The sequence below is a fragment of the Grampus griseus genome (genome assembly GCF_964374135.1).
Source record: "Grampus griseus genome assembly, chromosome: X".
Lineage (NCBI taxonomy): Eukaryota > Metazoa > Chordata > Mammalia > Artiodactyla > Delphinidae > Grampus > Grampus griseus.
Genome location: NC_138999.1, coordinates 20,397,395 through 20,411,472, shown reverse-complemented (window position 1 = coordinate 20,411,472; position 14,078 = coordinate 20,397,395). Strand labels below are relative to the sequence as shown.

The following is a 14,078-nucleotide window of genomic DNA, read 5'->3' as shown; positions in this document are numbered from 1 at the left end:
CTCTCTGATTTCCAAAATCTTAAGAACTTTTAAAAGGTATTTCCTGGGCTGCCCTGGTGGCGCAGTGGTTGAGGGTCCGCCTGCCGATGCAGGGGACACGAGTTTGTGCCCCGGTCCGGGAGGATCCCACATGCCGCGGAGCGGCTGGGCCCGTGAGCCATGGCCGCTGAGCCTGCGCGTCCGGAGCCTTGTGCTCCGCAACGGGAGAGGCCACAACAGTGAGAGGCTCGCGTACCGCAAAAAAAAAAAAGGTATTTCCTAAAATGCTGGTGGGCTCCAATATTTTATATTAAATTCCTGTTTTATAACAGGTATTTAAGCAAAGCAAATGGTCTCGTGCATTTATATAAGCAAATAGCCTGTGAGTCTTTATTTGTCTGAAGTTTAGTTCCTAAAGGCATAATCAGAATTTCCATACTGGGTCAGAACTGTGGTCTATCCAACTGAGGATTAGGATCCTCAGGATCTCTGAAAGTGGTACCAAGAAATACATTGTAAGAAGACATAGCTGTTCTCCCAGATGTTAGAGGTGTGTTCCAAAACACCTTACCTTTCTTCAATAACCTAGTATGAGTCCATCATACTTGAAATCATGTTTTGGAATATTTGTTTAAATACTATGCCAGAGCTCTTTTCCATGCTATCTGTTACATAAAGAGCATTTTACATAGTACATAGTATTACATAAGTAGTACTGTACATCCATATACAAGAATATACGTAGTTTGGGTATATATTTTTCTCTAAGTTGAACTCCTTTTAAGTTTCAAGAGGGTTCCTAATTCTAATGAAGGCTGGTAACAGCCTAATCACATCCTTCATGATTTCACAAAGTTCAGTTCTAGTCCTTTCAATCTCTGATCTCTAGACTGAAGAAATCTCATCTTTCTACTGTGTCCTTACAGAGAAATGATTCTACTCTGTACCATTCCACTTTTCTTAATTTTGAGTTATCTTACAGGCTCCAAACTGAAACAACAATGAAGGAAGGTCCATGAGATTTAGTTTTATAGAAGTCAAGAAAATTTCACCCCTGATATAAGTTAGACAGCCTTCAAAAACACCTTTGACAACCACTGTACCCCAAGACTTACAAGAAATCATAAGGTAGTCCTCACAGTTGCTTTTGTCATCATCTTGCTGGTCCACAGGAATCCCATTGGCATCTATGACTGCTTCAGAGGCACAATCTGCTACCAATACTTCTTCTGACACTACGTCAGCTGTCAGAGGATCAGTGACGATCTCTGCCTCTACGACACTATCATGAACAATGTGTTCAACATGTCCAACATCAGACACATGTATGGATTCACTCGTCAAGACGTGTTCTGGCATAGACATTGAGGCTGAAGTAATATCAGAAGCTAAAACATCATCTGGGACTGTGCAATGTGCTAAAGAAACTTCTTCGGTTACATCTGAGTCCAGCACTTGCTCAGGAATGATGACTGTTTCAGATACATCTGCTTCTTCCATGATATCTGGACATTGAACATCTTCTATAACAACGTCCTCGATAACATCTTGGATTACAACTGAGTCTGGGTCATCAGGAACAAAGTTATGCACAGTTATGTCTGAATCCACAACATCTGAAACAAAAACAGTTTCTTGTACTTCCACAACAATTTGATCACCATCCATGTGTGTAGCATCAGCTCCTTAAAAAAAAAAATTAAAATCACAAATTTCAGGTAGACAAGCATGACTACCTCAATTAATATAAATGTTACTTAATTTCTACCAGGAAAACAAACTAGCTCCTCAGTTGTCTCAAACATTAAGATAGATTAAAGAAATAGAGATAATCTATTTTTGAATCATATCAGAAATAGAAATTCTTAATACAAGAACGTTTATACTCATCCCAAATCAATTAACAGGTAAGGAAATAAAAGAAAAACAAAGTAAATGAGGCAGTCACACACACAAAAGTATATTCATGAAAGTAATATTCTAGGCTGACTAAAACTAAACCCATATGCATAGGTACTTAAGGGATGATTATAAAAATTAATAAGTAAAGCAACTTCAGGTGGCAAATATACCATTTTCCTTCATTATATGTTTTTCACTTCTTTCCCTTCTTGCTCCATCTCTCTTTCAACTCATATTTTTTTCTCCTGTCCATCTCTCCCATGTTTTCTTTTACTTCCCTTCATTTCCCCTTTCTCCTCCTTTGTTCTAGAACAATATCCCACCAATATCCTCCATTTATGATTATGGAAATTCAGAAACTATCCTCCGAATCTAGAATATAAAAAGAATCGGGCCATAAATAAAAAGAGGGCTAGAAGGCCACAGTTAAAGAGAAAGACAACTGGTTAAGGAGCCTCTGTAGACAGATAAAATGAATAAAAGTGCAGTTGCTCTGGAGCAATGGAAGGTGAGGTTAGTTGGAGTGGGGCCTGCCCCAACCTCACCAGGGTAGTCCACCTCCATTCACCTTCCTCCCATCCCCCCATATGCCAATCCCCCTGGCACTTCCTCAGAACATAAGAAACCCTACTCTAGTCCACTCTGCAGTTAACAAGTGAAGGTAGAGGGTTGAATCAATTGAAGCCCAGTGAGATTAAATGACTTCACCAAGATCACACAGTTTGCACAGGTTATGGTGCTCAGTAAATACTACTCTGAATAAATGCCACAAATGAGAATCGAAATCAGATATCCTTGCCAAAAACATAATGCAAGATAAAATAAAACAAATCTGGTACCTTGGCTCCTGATCCAGAGAAAAGCAAACAATATTTTATAAAAGTCTTACCTAAAAAGCTATTCAGTCGATTAGTGCTTCTGGATGTGACTCAGACCAGGCTGAGTCCAAGCAGCTGCCTAACTCAATGACTCTGTGTCAATGGCCAGGCCCTCAGAGAGACACATGGCTTTTTTTTTTTAAACAAACACAAATAATCAACAAGGGCCAAAGAACCTTTAAAAATGTAAGAAATCTTAAAGCCAGTTAATATCCATTTTATTTACACCTAGAAATAATAGAGAGTGCTTGCTTTAATTCCCACAGAACTTCTACAAAATGCTTTATACTGTTTTCAATATTCTCAATATTAACATCAAGCAACAGATCACTGTAATCTCCATTTTGCAGACATGAAGATGAAAGTATTTAGTGGCAAGAGTACTGGTTAGAAAAATCTAAATCAGAGAGCAGGATTTGGACACTTATTAGTTTTGTGACCTTGGGCAAGTCATTTAACCTCTGAGTTTCGGTTTCCTCATCAGTGGAATGAGGACAGTAGTATCTGCCATGCATACCTCACAGGACTGCTGTGATGATCAAATGGGAATATATGGGAAGTGTTCTGAAAAACTGTAATGAAAGGTTTCATTATTATTAGGACACATGAAAATGGAGGCCCTGGCAGATTAAGTGACTTGCTCAAAGATAAACAAACACCATAAGTGTTAACAATCAGGGCTAAAATGCAACAGCCCTTCAATCTACCCCTTAGCCCAGGATCCAGGCTTGCTTGTGGCAACATTAAGCTAGTAAATGGTGTGCTTTTTTCTCCAAAGAGTTTAGTCTCTCTTTCAAGCACATTAATTATACTTCATGTTCTAAAGAAGAAAGAATCAAAACTTTGCATTTATCATTATCAAGCTGAAATTACCAAATGTGAGTCAAAAGACTCTCCCAAATTGTTAAGAAAAATACATAAACCCCCAATAGACTTAGAGATTAAAGAAGAGTTAAAATTAAAAATCGCTAATATTTAATTTCCTGATAAAGTTAATTGCTATTTCTTTAGTATGCAATACAGTCATTTCAAGTCCAATGGAAAACTCATTAACGTTTTATTTATAAGGGTAGCTAATTAGTGTGATACAAAACCATTTTATATTACAAAACCTAGCATAATCACTTCATTATGTTACATAACTGGAACCATGAGTAATCCAAAATTGTGAATACTTTTTTCCCATTTTTAGAACTTCATAAATTTAATTCTCCTTGTACAGTTTGGAGAGTGAGGTAAGACTCCTTTTGCTAACTTGCGAGAGAGAGGATTTTAAAAGTAGGATGGGGTCAGAACATGGAGGGCCTTAGGTTTATACTTTACCTGCCGGGTAATGGTCTATGTGGAAGAAAGTAGAATGAAGAGATGTAAGCAAGGAATATTTTCGAAGGGAGAACTTTAACAGGACTGAAGTAAACACTAAGGTTTTGATAATGTTGCTGTTACTGACAAGAATATGAGTGTTGGTTATGAGGGAGCCAAATTTTAAGAAGGGGAATAATAATATACTCACTTTAACATCTGTAAGCTTGATAGGATAACAAGATACCTAAGTGTAAATATCAATGACAGCGTCTAGCAATTTTTCCACTTGACAACCAACTCCAAATCTGGTAGGTGGGAAGTGGAACAACCCCAGTAGTTATACCTGTTGCATCAAAATATGAGTTTGGCTCTTGTGGTTGTAATTCAAGTCCATCTTCATCCATGGCCTTTAATTCTCATCAGTCACAGCTCCTAAATTAGGTGAAAAAGTAAACCAAGTATTACTTTTTTAAATATATGTATTAAAAAATGTCATCATACTATTTACATTTCTGAAACACCAAAAATTATGTGACAGATGAACATCTATCAAAAATGTGTCTATCTGAAATAAAAGGGAAAAGTTAAAATTAAATTGCCAAAAACATAATGATACATGGGCATCTATATGACAAGGAAAGGTGGATAAATCAAATAAGTCAGCTTTGCCTCGACTTTTTGAGATATTGCTTACATACATCATACATACATACGTACATACATACACACTGCAAACGTCTTGATGCATTCTGACACATGCATAAATCTGTGTAATCACTACTCTACCCAGATCAAGCCAGAGAACATTTCCAGCACCCCAGCACTCTGGTCTCCTCTCACTCTGTATACTCCTCACTCCCACAAGGGTAACCGGCTTTATTAAGGTTCAATTTATACTCTGTAGCTTATCGGGAGGAAATTCCTGCACAATTTTCATATTGCTTCTCTGAATTTAATGTAGTTTGCTATTTTTCAACCAGTACGTTAAACAATGGTTAAAGATTCGAAGTGCATAATTACAGTAAACACCCTTTGGGATTTCTGCCTAACTTACAATGACCTCTTAACTAATCCCCCAATCGGGCTTCCCTGGTGGCGCAGTGGTTAAGAATCTGCCTGCCAATGCAGGGGACACAGGTTCAAGTCCTGGTCCGGGAAGATCCCACATGCCGCAGAGCAACTAAGCCCGTGTGCCACAACTACTGAGCCTACGCTCTAGAGCTTGTGGGCCACAACTACTGGGGCCGCATGCCACAACTACTGAATCCCATGCACCTAGAGCCCGTGCTCCGCAACAAGAGAAGCCACCACAATGAGAAGTCCACGCACAGCAACGAAGAGTAGCCCCCACTCGCCACAACTAGAGAAAGCCCGTACGCAGCAACGAAGCCCCGGTGCAGCCAAAAAAAAAAAAAAATTTTTTTAATAAATAAATAAGCCACACACAAAAAAAAAATACAAAAAACTAATCCCCCAATCTAGAGAAGTAAATTCCTGCAGTGTATTTATACTCTCCTGGCCATAGTTGATTGGCACTAACTATAAAACGGTAAAAATAAGTTCATCTTTGAGCACAATAAAATCAAAGTCCTATCTCCGAGAATCGAAACCATGAGCAAAGGTCACTCAGTCTATCTTTCTCTGTCTCTGTCTCTCCCCTCTCCTCTCCTGGCGGCTGGAACATACGAAGTGAGGAAGGCCATTTTCCAACTTCAGCTTAGACTAGTGAGATAACGTTTACAAGTAAATAATAAAAAGAGGGCTTCCCTGGTGGCGCAGTGGTTGAGAGTCCGCCTGCCGATGCAGGGGACACGGGTTCGTGCCCCGGTCCGGGAAGATCCCACATGCCGCGGAGCGGCTGGGCCCGTGAGCCATGGCCGCTGAGCCTGCGCGTCCGGAGCCTGTGCTCCGCAACGGGAGAGGCCACAACAGTGAGAGCCCCGCATACCGCAAAAAAAAAAAATAAGAAGAAGAAGAAGAATCCAGTGAATGCCCTGAGAAATAGAGGAGAGGGAGCAGGGAAGGGAGGCTTACCAATAATAGCTTTTTAGCTCCTGGTTCTAGACCTTTCTGAGGTCCAGCTACAGTCTACCTTGAGTTTTTGCAAGCCACCCCAATGACCTTACTGATTCCTTTTCTACTTAAGCCAAAAACTTACAACAAAAAAACCCAATCAAATAATATACTACTTAGTACTAATCATTGCTTCAAAGAGCACACATCAGGGATTAGGGCTTACTCATGTTGCAAATATTACATAAACCTCCTCCCTCACTGGTTTCCTTATCTCTACTTTCTCACTTTCTAATCCAACCTAAATGGTTCTATTAGATGCATCTTTCTTTTACTTTTATCACTTTTTGCTGATGATATAAGTGCCGCATGCTGCTTACTAAAATTTCAAATAACAACAACAAGAATCATTTTTCTAAAGCATCAGCCAGGTGATATCAGGCCTCTGTTCAAAAAATGTTTAATGGCTCCCTGCTGCCTGCAAATAAAGTTGAAACTCCTGCCATCTTCTAAGTTCCAGCTGCAAACTATCTTTCTCTCATTATCTTCCCTAACTCTCCTTCAAGCACCTCGCCCGACCACCATATGAACACACTTCAACCAAACAAAAATGCCCCATGTCCACATAACATCCAAACTCTATATTTGCCTCAGGGTTTCTTCTACCCAGAACACCTTTCCCCTATCATCTCTGCTTGGATCTTCCCCCAAGTCCCCTTCCCCCGACACACAAGAAAAAGCTGAAAATAATCTCTCCCCTCTCTGAATTTCTATAGCACTTTATCTTTTTTCCCTGACTCTACTTGTTGGCTGTAAATTATGATTATTTATGTCTTATTTTCAGATGCCAAACTTGCATTTATATACATATATATACTCCTTAATGAAATATCCATGAGAAACTCATTTAATTAATGTTAATATAAAAAACAGATTTTCAGCTTGTCAACTCTGAGACATATTCTATTCATTTTCAGGAAAGAGCATGTTTGACGTTATTTACTCAAAGTGCTTCAAACAAAAGGACCAAAAAACAAAAAAAATTTCAACTATAAAAAATGGAAAATGTACATGCTCTGAATAAGCTGTCACTGCTCTGTCCCCATCAAAATCACCTATAGCCATAACTCTTTCTCCCCTTTTAAAAATGTAATTACAAAATGATAAACATAAGCTAATTTTCTAAGCATAATGGCATAGTATACATGAAATCAAGCCAATTTAGAAGGCAATAAATGGGGTTCCTTAAAGTATTTAAGGCTCCTCTCCCCAATTTCCCTACATAAACCCAAACCCATCAACTCTAAGAATTCTCCACCTGCACAATAACTCCTTTTCTCAGCTTTTCTACTAGAGTTTGATGGATAATTCCCTCGATTTTGAAATTCTCTCCTACCTCAGTTTAAGTGACATCCTATTCCTCTTCCCATCTTCCCAACTGCTGTTTACTCTGCTGCTCCTCTCCCACTACTGCAACCCTGCCCAGGGTGGGACACTCAGCCCTCTTCTCTTCTTTTTCTTTATTCCAGGGTTTCAACTAGCATTTACACAAAGATGATTCCCCAAATCCACATACTCAGGGTAGGACCTAGCACTTCCACCAGACTGTCTGCTGAACATCTTTTTTTTTTGGCGGTGGGTGCTCCGTTGGGTCTTCGTTGCTGTGCACAGGCTTTCTCTAGTTGTGGCGAGTGGGGGCTACTCTTCATTGCGGTGCGCGGGCTTCTCATTGCAGTGGCTTCTCTTGTTGTGGAGCACGGGCTCTAGGCGCCCAGGCTTCAACAGTTGCAGCACGTGGGCTCAGTAGCTGCTGCACGCGGGCCCTAGAGCACAGGGGCTTCAGTAGTTGCAGCGCCTGGGCTCAGCGCTGTGGCCCGTGGGCTCAGTAGTTGTGGTTCGAGGGCTGTAGAGTGCAGGCTCAACAGTTGTAGCGCACATGCTTAGCTGCTCCACGGCATACAGGATCCTTCCGTACCAGGGATCGAACCCATGTCCCCTGCATTGGCAGGCAGATTCTTAACCACTATACACCCAGAGAAGTCCCATGCTGAACATTTTCATCAGGAAAAAACCTTGCTTTCTCCTGACATGACCACTAAGGCCTTTTCCTTCTTCCCTGCTTATATTCCGTCAGGTTGTCAGACTGTCCCTCCCTTCTCCACAACTTCCCAGGAATCTGTCCCTTTTTACTCCCACTGTCACCATTCACTCTCAGCTTCATATTTCCTGATCCCCAGGGAACAAAAATAGCCTCTCAACTGGCCTTTCGCTTTCTGCCACTCCCACAACAAATGACCAGGAACCTACAACTAAGGGCTGGTGCCAAATGCCAGGGCATTGCTGCAATCTGTGGGCAGACTAATCCTCGGAAGTACTGCTTTGATCATGGCACTCCCCTGCTCAGAAAGCTTCAGCAGTTCCCCAAAATTCAGGGTGCTCTAAAATATTAACCCAAGCTACCATAACACACTTATTTCCCAACATTTCACATCATACCCATTTCCTAACAGATATTCTGGCCCAAATGGAGGGTGTCCACTCATCTTATTTTGACTCAGGTAAGCAATAGTTGTTCAACAAACAGTTTTGACTGGTTATTTTTCCTTCTATTTTGTCATAAAAACTCAAATCAGAAAAAAACATGTTTTGAACTTCTAAGCAGAGATGACTATACTTCAACTTTGTAATCCCTGTGGGGTTAGAAGTAAATCTCTCTCACAACCAGAATGAAACCAATGTTCTTAGGATAGAACCTACTCAGGAAAGTTCTCAGGACTGTCATAAAGTAAGGGTGGGGAGCGCAAGCTGATGACGTAATGCAAAGTGCCCCTACCTCTGCTGCAAGAACCAAGCCCAGAGAACAGTTGAATCTGAAGACAAATAAGCAGAACCATTCAGAGAACCAAGAACCTAACGCTGTGGGCGAACACATACTAATGTTCAGTCTGATTATCAAATGCCCCCAAAATACTTCTGGGACGTCACTCTCACCTTAAGCTCCGTAATATATTCCCTTCCCAGATGCAGGAGTCATGATCCTAAAAATGCTATGGAAGAATTCACAACAGAAAAACGTACCATTTTAAGGGAAATATCGGTTTGAGAGAAACTCAGAAAATTCACAATAATTGTCTTCAATTCTTCAAAATAAAGCAATAAAAATACCATGCCAAGTTAATAGCTATAGCAGTGGCATTTTATCTGTCTTAAATCTGGGATAATGAATATAATTTTTTTAACATCTTTATTAGAGTATAATTGCTTTACAATGGTGTGTTAGTTTCTGCTTTATAACAAAGTGAATCAGTTATACATGTACGTATGTTCCCATATCTCTTCCCTCTTGCGTCTCCCTCCCTCCCACCCTCCCTATCCCACCCCTCTAGGTGGTCACAAACCACCTTGCTGATAATATATCTTTTGATGCCTAGACACTTTCACGATCTCCCTCTCGGGGAAGGTGGCTTATATTTTCACTTTGCTTTTTGTCATAAGCATACAAGAATCATTTGTCTGCTTTTGGTCTTCCCAAAACGCCATGCCTTTTAATTTTATGACTTGACTCTAGTTCCTCTCCTTAAGCCATGCTCAGAAAACCAAACTGTATCATACAGATCAGATGGAATTGCTCAAGCTACAGGAAACAGAAACAAAAGCAGATCCACCTGTAACAGAATTTTTCTTAGAAGGAAACTGGAACTGGTGAAAATTTACACTTAAAGCCTGATTAATATCTTCCCTCTTAAGCTATGAATTTTTTCCCACATTGTTCAATGTGGGAAATGCAGCTATCATTGCTTCAGATATCTAATTTTCAAATCTGGAATGCTATTTCACTTCTCTTACCAATTCAGCCCTTAAATGTCTCACAGTCATCCACTCTTAAATTCATCATGTCCCCTTTATTTTCACTGCTACCACTCTAACAAGCTCTGGTGGTCTTACATCCAGAACCCAGTGGGAATCTTCCAATCAAAAGATTTGAGTCCTTCTTGAACTCAAGAAATTTTCTTCTGTTTCAATACTTGCTTCCATTTTCTCTGTTCATTCTTACTAGAATTTCCATTATAGGATGTAAGAACTCCTAAATCTAGCCTCCATATTGCTTTAACTTCTTCTCCTGTATTTTCTTTGTCTTTCTATTATATTCTCAGAATCCCTAAACTCTTCCTTCTAAGCTAATTTGATCTTCACTCCATCTACTGAATTTTTACTTAAAAGATCATGTTTTAATTCCAAAATAAGCTTAGTTTCTTTTTCACAGCAATCTTTTTTTCAGTGGATACTGTATCTTCTCAAATATCTCTGAGAATTTTAAAGTTTATTCTGTACCCTATATTAACCTGTCTCCTCTGCTGTTTCACTACTCAGTTTGTTGAATTTGGTGCCTCTCTTTCAGACTGATGGTTTTCCTCAAAAGCACGGTTCTTACAGGTTGTCCATTCATATTTGTAGATGAAGGTCTAGAGTTACATTCTGATAGCTGGGCTGTATTTCCTCAGCCCAAGTGAGAATCCCTGTTTGCCTAGCAATGAACCTAAGTTCTGACCAAAGGAGTCCTGTCTAGAATGCGGTCAAGGGAGACAAAGGAACCATGTAACTAACCAGCCTTTCCTTTATGGTGGATGAGTAGCCCATCTTGCAGGTACTGGAGGTCCGATATCCCTCAGGATACCACAAGCTACCTAAAGCACTGCCCTTAACTTTCTCCCCACAGTACCCACTTTGGAATTTCCTATAGATGAATTTGCAATTCAGAGAGCCAAATTTTTGGCATTGGCTCAGGAGGAAAACCACTAGAGACATCTATACTGATAAGTAAAAGGCTTGGCTTTCCATAACTTTAATAATCTGGCTGTGCCCATGGCTTGCTCTTTATCCTAGGATGTCCCCACTTTTGACACTGGGGAAAAGACAGAATGACAATTTTGGGATGGTCCTTCCAACTTTCCAAATAGGGCCACAGGTTCACTAAGCTCGCTAGGGCTTTGCCATTAACTGATTCCCAATTGCTTTATTCAACCAGAAATTCATCATATTCTGGTCTACAAGTGGCATACCTCTCAGGTTTTCTTTTTTCTCTGAATTTTTATACTTCTTCCTCAATGTGATTTCAAAAGGAAGTAAAAATAAATTTGTGTCTTCTCTAGTCTATCTTGAATTTGAAGTCATTATGAATTTGTATGTGTCAAAACAGCATGGAAATATGTAAAAGCAAAAAAACTATGATAGAAACTGAAAAAAAATCAATAGTAGTGAAAAGTTACAACTCTTATCAACACCTGACAGATCAAACATTCAAAAAATAAGGAAAGATATATATAATTAATAAGATTAAGTTAATAGCTTTAATTAAAATTCTACTCCCTAATACAGTATTTTATTTTCAAAAAACCTTGCCCACCCTCTGTGCCAAGAAGAGGAAGAGAAAATGCTTCCTGTTGTAAATGTCAGAGCCCCGTCCTTCCTTGCCCTGTCCTACTTGGAACTTTTGTACACTTTGCTCAAAAATTCAATGCCAAGTTTTTGTTACAAATTAGTTTTTTCCATAAAACCATTTGAGCCAATCAGTAATTTCAAGGTTTTGTTTGTTTAAAGTCTAAGAGTTCGAACTTCCAAAATCTATTACAATTTGGTCCTAAAACTAACACAACATTGCAAATTAACTATACTTCAAATTTTATAAAAAAATTTTTAAAGAGCTTTTAAATAGGAAATAAAATATTTGGACCTAAAATGACAAGCTTTCTTAAAGTCTTATTTTTCCAAAGCCCCTATTCACGTTCAGATTGAGTTGCCAAAATACCTAAATGTCCATTGACAGATGAATGGATAAAGAAAATGTGATATATACATACAGTGGGATATTATTCAGCCTTAAAATTCCATCGTTTGTGACAAGATGGATGGAAGAGGACATTATGCTAAGTGAAATTAGCCAGATACAGGGAAAAAAAACCATTCTGCATGACCTCACTTATATGTGGACTCTAAAACAAACTCAGAGAAGCAGAGAGAAGAATGGTAGCTCCCAGGGGTTAAAAAGGAAGAGAAGTTGGAGAGATAATGTCCAAAGGATACAGAGTTCTGGAGATCCTCTATATGGCATAGTGTCTATAGCTAACAATACTGTACTGCACACTTAAATTTTGCTAAAAGGGTACATCTTATGTTAAGTGTTCTTACTAAGATGGAGAAGGAAAGGGAGAAGGAGGGGAAGAGGAAGAAGAGGCAGAAGAAGACAATGATGATGACAGGGTGGGAGTAAACTTTGTGAGGTGATGAATGTTTATGGCTTTGCTGGTGGTGATGATTTCTCAGGTGTATACTTATCCCCAAACTCATCAAACGTATACATTAAATGTGTAAAGCTTTTATATGTCAATCATACCTCAACAAAGTGCTTTAAAAATAAAAAATGTAAAGAAAATTTTTAAAGAGTTGCCAAAACACCCTCTGAAGTTAGTTGCATTGATGTGCTACAAACACTAAGCACTACACTTTTTAAATGCCTTTGTCTTTAAGACTATAGCTTGATGTTAGGAAGTACATACCCTTTTTTTCTTTATATATACTTTTTTTTTTTAATTTTTGGTTGCATTGGGTCTTCGTTGCTGCGCGCGGGCTTTCTCTAGTTGCGGCGAGTGGGGGCTACTCTTCGTTGCGGTGCGCGGTCTTCTCATTGCAGTGGCTTCTCTTGTTGCAGAGCATGGGCTCTAGGCACGTGGGCTTCAGTAGTTGTGGCACGCAGGCTCAGTAGCTGTGGCTCACGGGCTTAGTTGCTCTGCGGCATGTGGGATCTTCCCGGACCAGGGCTCGACCCCCGTGTCCCCTGCATTGGCAGGCGGATTCTTAACCACTGCGCCACCAGGGAAGTCCCAGGAAGTGCATACGCTTTCTACCTAGTTTTTGTTATGTAAAGTAGTACGGCCTCCTTTATGAAATACTGCTATTTAATGTACTCAATAATTTATCCACGTTCATCACATAAAACTCTACTGTATATCATAATGTCTAACAAATCTCCTTGGATCACTGTTTTTGAAGTTTTAAAAAAATAGTTTAGTTTATCAGCTTTTGCTGACACTCTGAACAGAAATCCTACTCACATGATTTCCTCTAATAACCACCTTTAGGTGAGGTATACTGGAGTGGACTTTGTGAAACACTTGATGTGATCAAAGGATGGAGACTGTTTTGACATAATATGGAGATTAATTTAAACTACACAATACACAGAAGAGTTAAACTAAATAAAACCGTCAGGGGAAATTTTTAAAAGGTTAATTTCTGGGCTTCCCTGGTGGCGCAGTGGTTAGGAATCCACTTGACAGTGCAGGGGACACGGGTTCAAGCCCTGGTCCGGGAAGATCCCACATTCTGCAGAGCAACTAAGCCCGTCCACCACAAATACTGAGCCTGCGCTCTAGAGCCCATAAGTCACAACTACTGAAGCCCGCGCTCTGCAACAAGAGAAGACACCACAATGAGAAGCCCTGCTTGCCACAACTAGAACTAAGTGGTCACACAGCACTGAGCTGATCTCCCTGTGCGATGCAGCTGCTTCCAGCTAGCTAGCTATTTTACATTTGGTAATGTATATATGTCAATGCTACTCTCTCACTTCGTCCCAGCTTACCCTCCCCCCACCCCATGTCCTCAAGTCCATTCTCTACGTCTGGGTCTTTATTCCTGACCTGCCCCTAGGTTCGTCAGAATCTTTTTTTTTTTTTTTTAGATTCTATATATATGCACCAAAATAGTAACCTAATACCCTACACTTTCCCTCACCTACATGAACACACATGCTTCCTATTATTGCTCTTCCTAAATACATCACTTTGGGTCTGTTAGGCTCTGTAAACTCAATGCTGACACTAACAATGTTCTCTGTACATTTTAAATACTGGCAAGAATATAATATCAGGCCTTTCAACAACTGTAACAAAATTTTTAAACTGACATTTGCAAAGTTATGGAGCATTTTTACACTGATCCTCT

The 14,078-nt window shown here is 39.7% G+C and overlaps 1 protein-coding gene across 4 annotated transcripts in view; it reads right to left on the bottom strand.

Annotated features, from left to right (window-relative positions):
* The window catches only part of ZFX (zinc finger protein X-linked), a 57,608-nt gene that overhangs the window by 24,903 nt on the left and 18,627 nt on the right, over window positions 1–14,078 (bottom strand). For 2 of the 4 annotated variants that reach the window (XM_082681795.1, XM_082681794.1), the window contains exons 2-3: window positions 4,408–4,496; window positions 1,095–1,664 (exon numbers count right to left, since the gene is read on the bottom strand). In XM_082681795.1, the coding sequence (XP_082537921.1) occupies window positions 1,095–1,664; window positions 4,408–4,468 (631 nt within the window). In that variant the 5' untranslated portion in view covers window positions 4,469–4,496. Of the gene's footprint in view, window positions 1–1,094; window positions 1,665–3,276; window positions 3,332–4,407; window positions 4,497–14,078 lie in introns of those variants that run through there. The other 2 variants (XM_082681797.1, XM_082681796.1) reach the window with 2 other exon arrangements.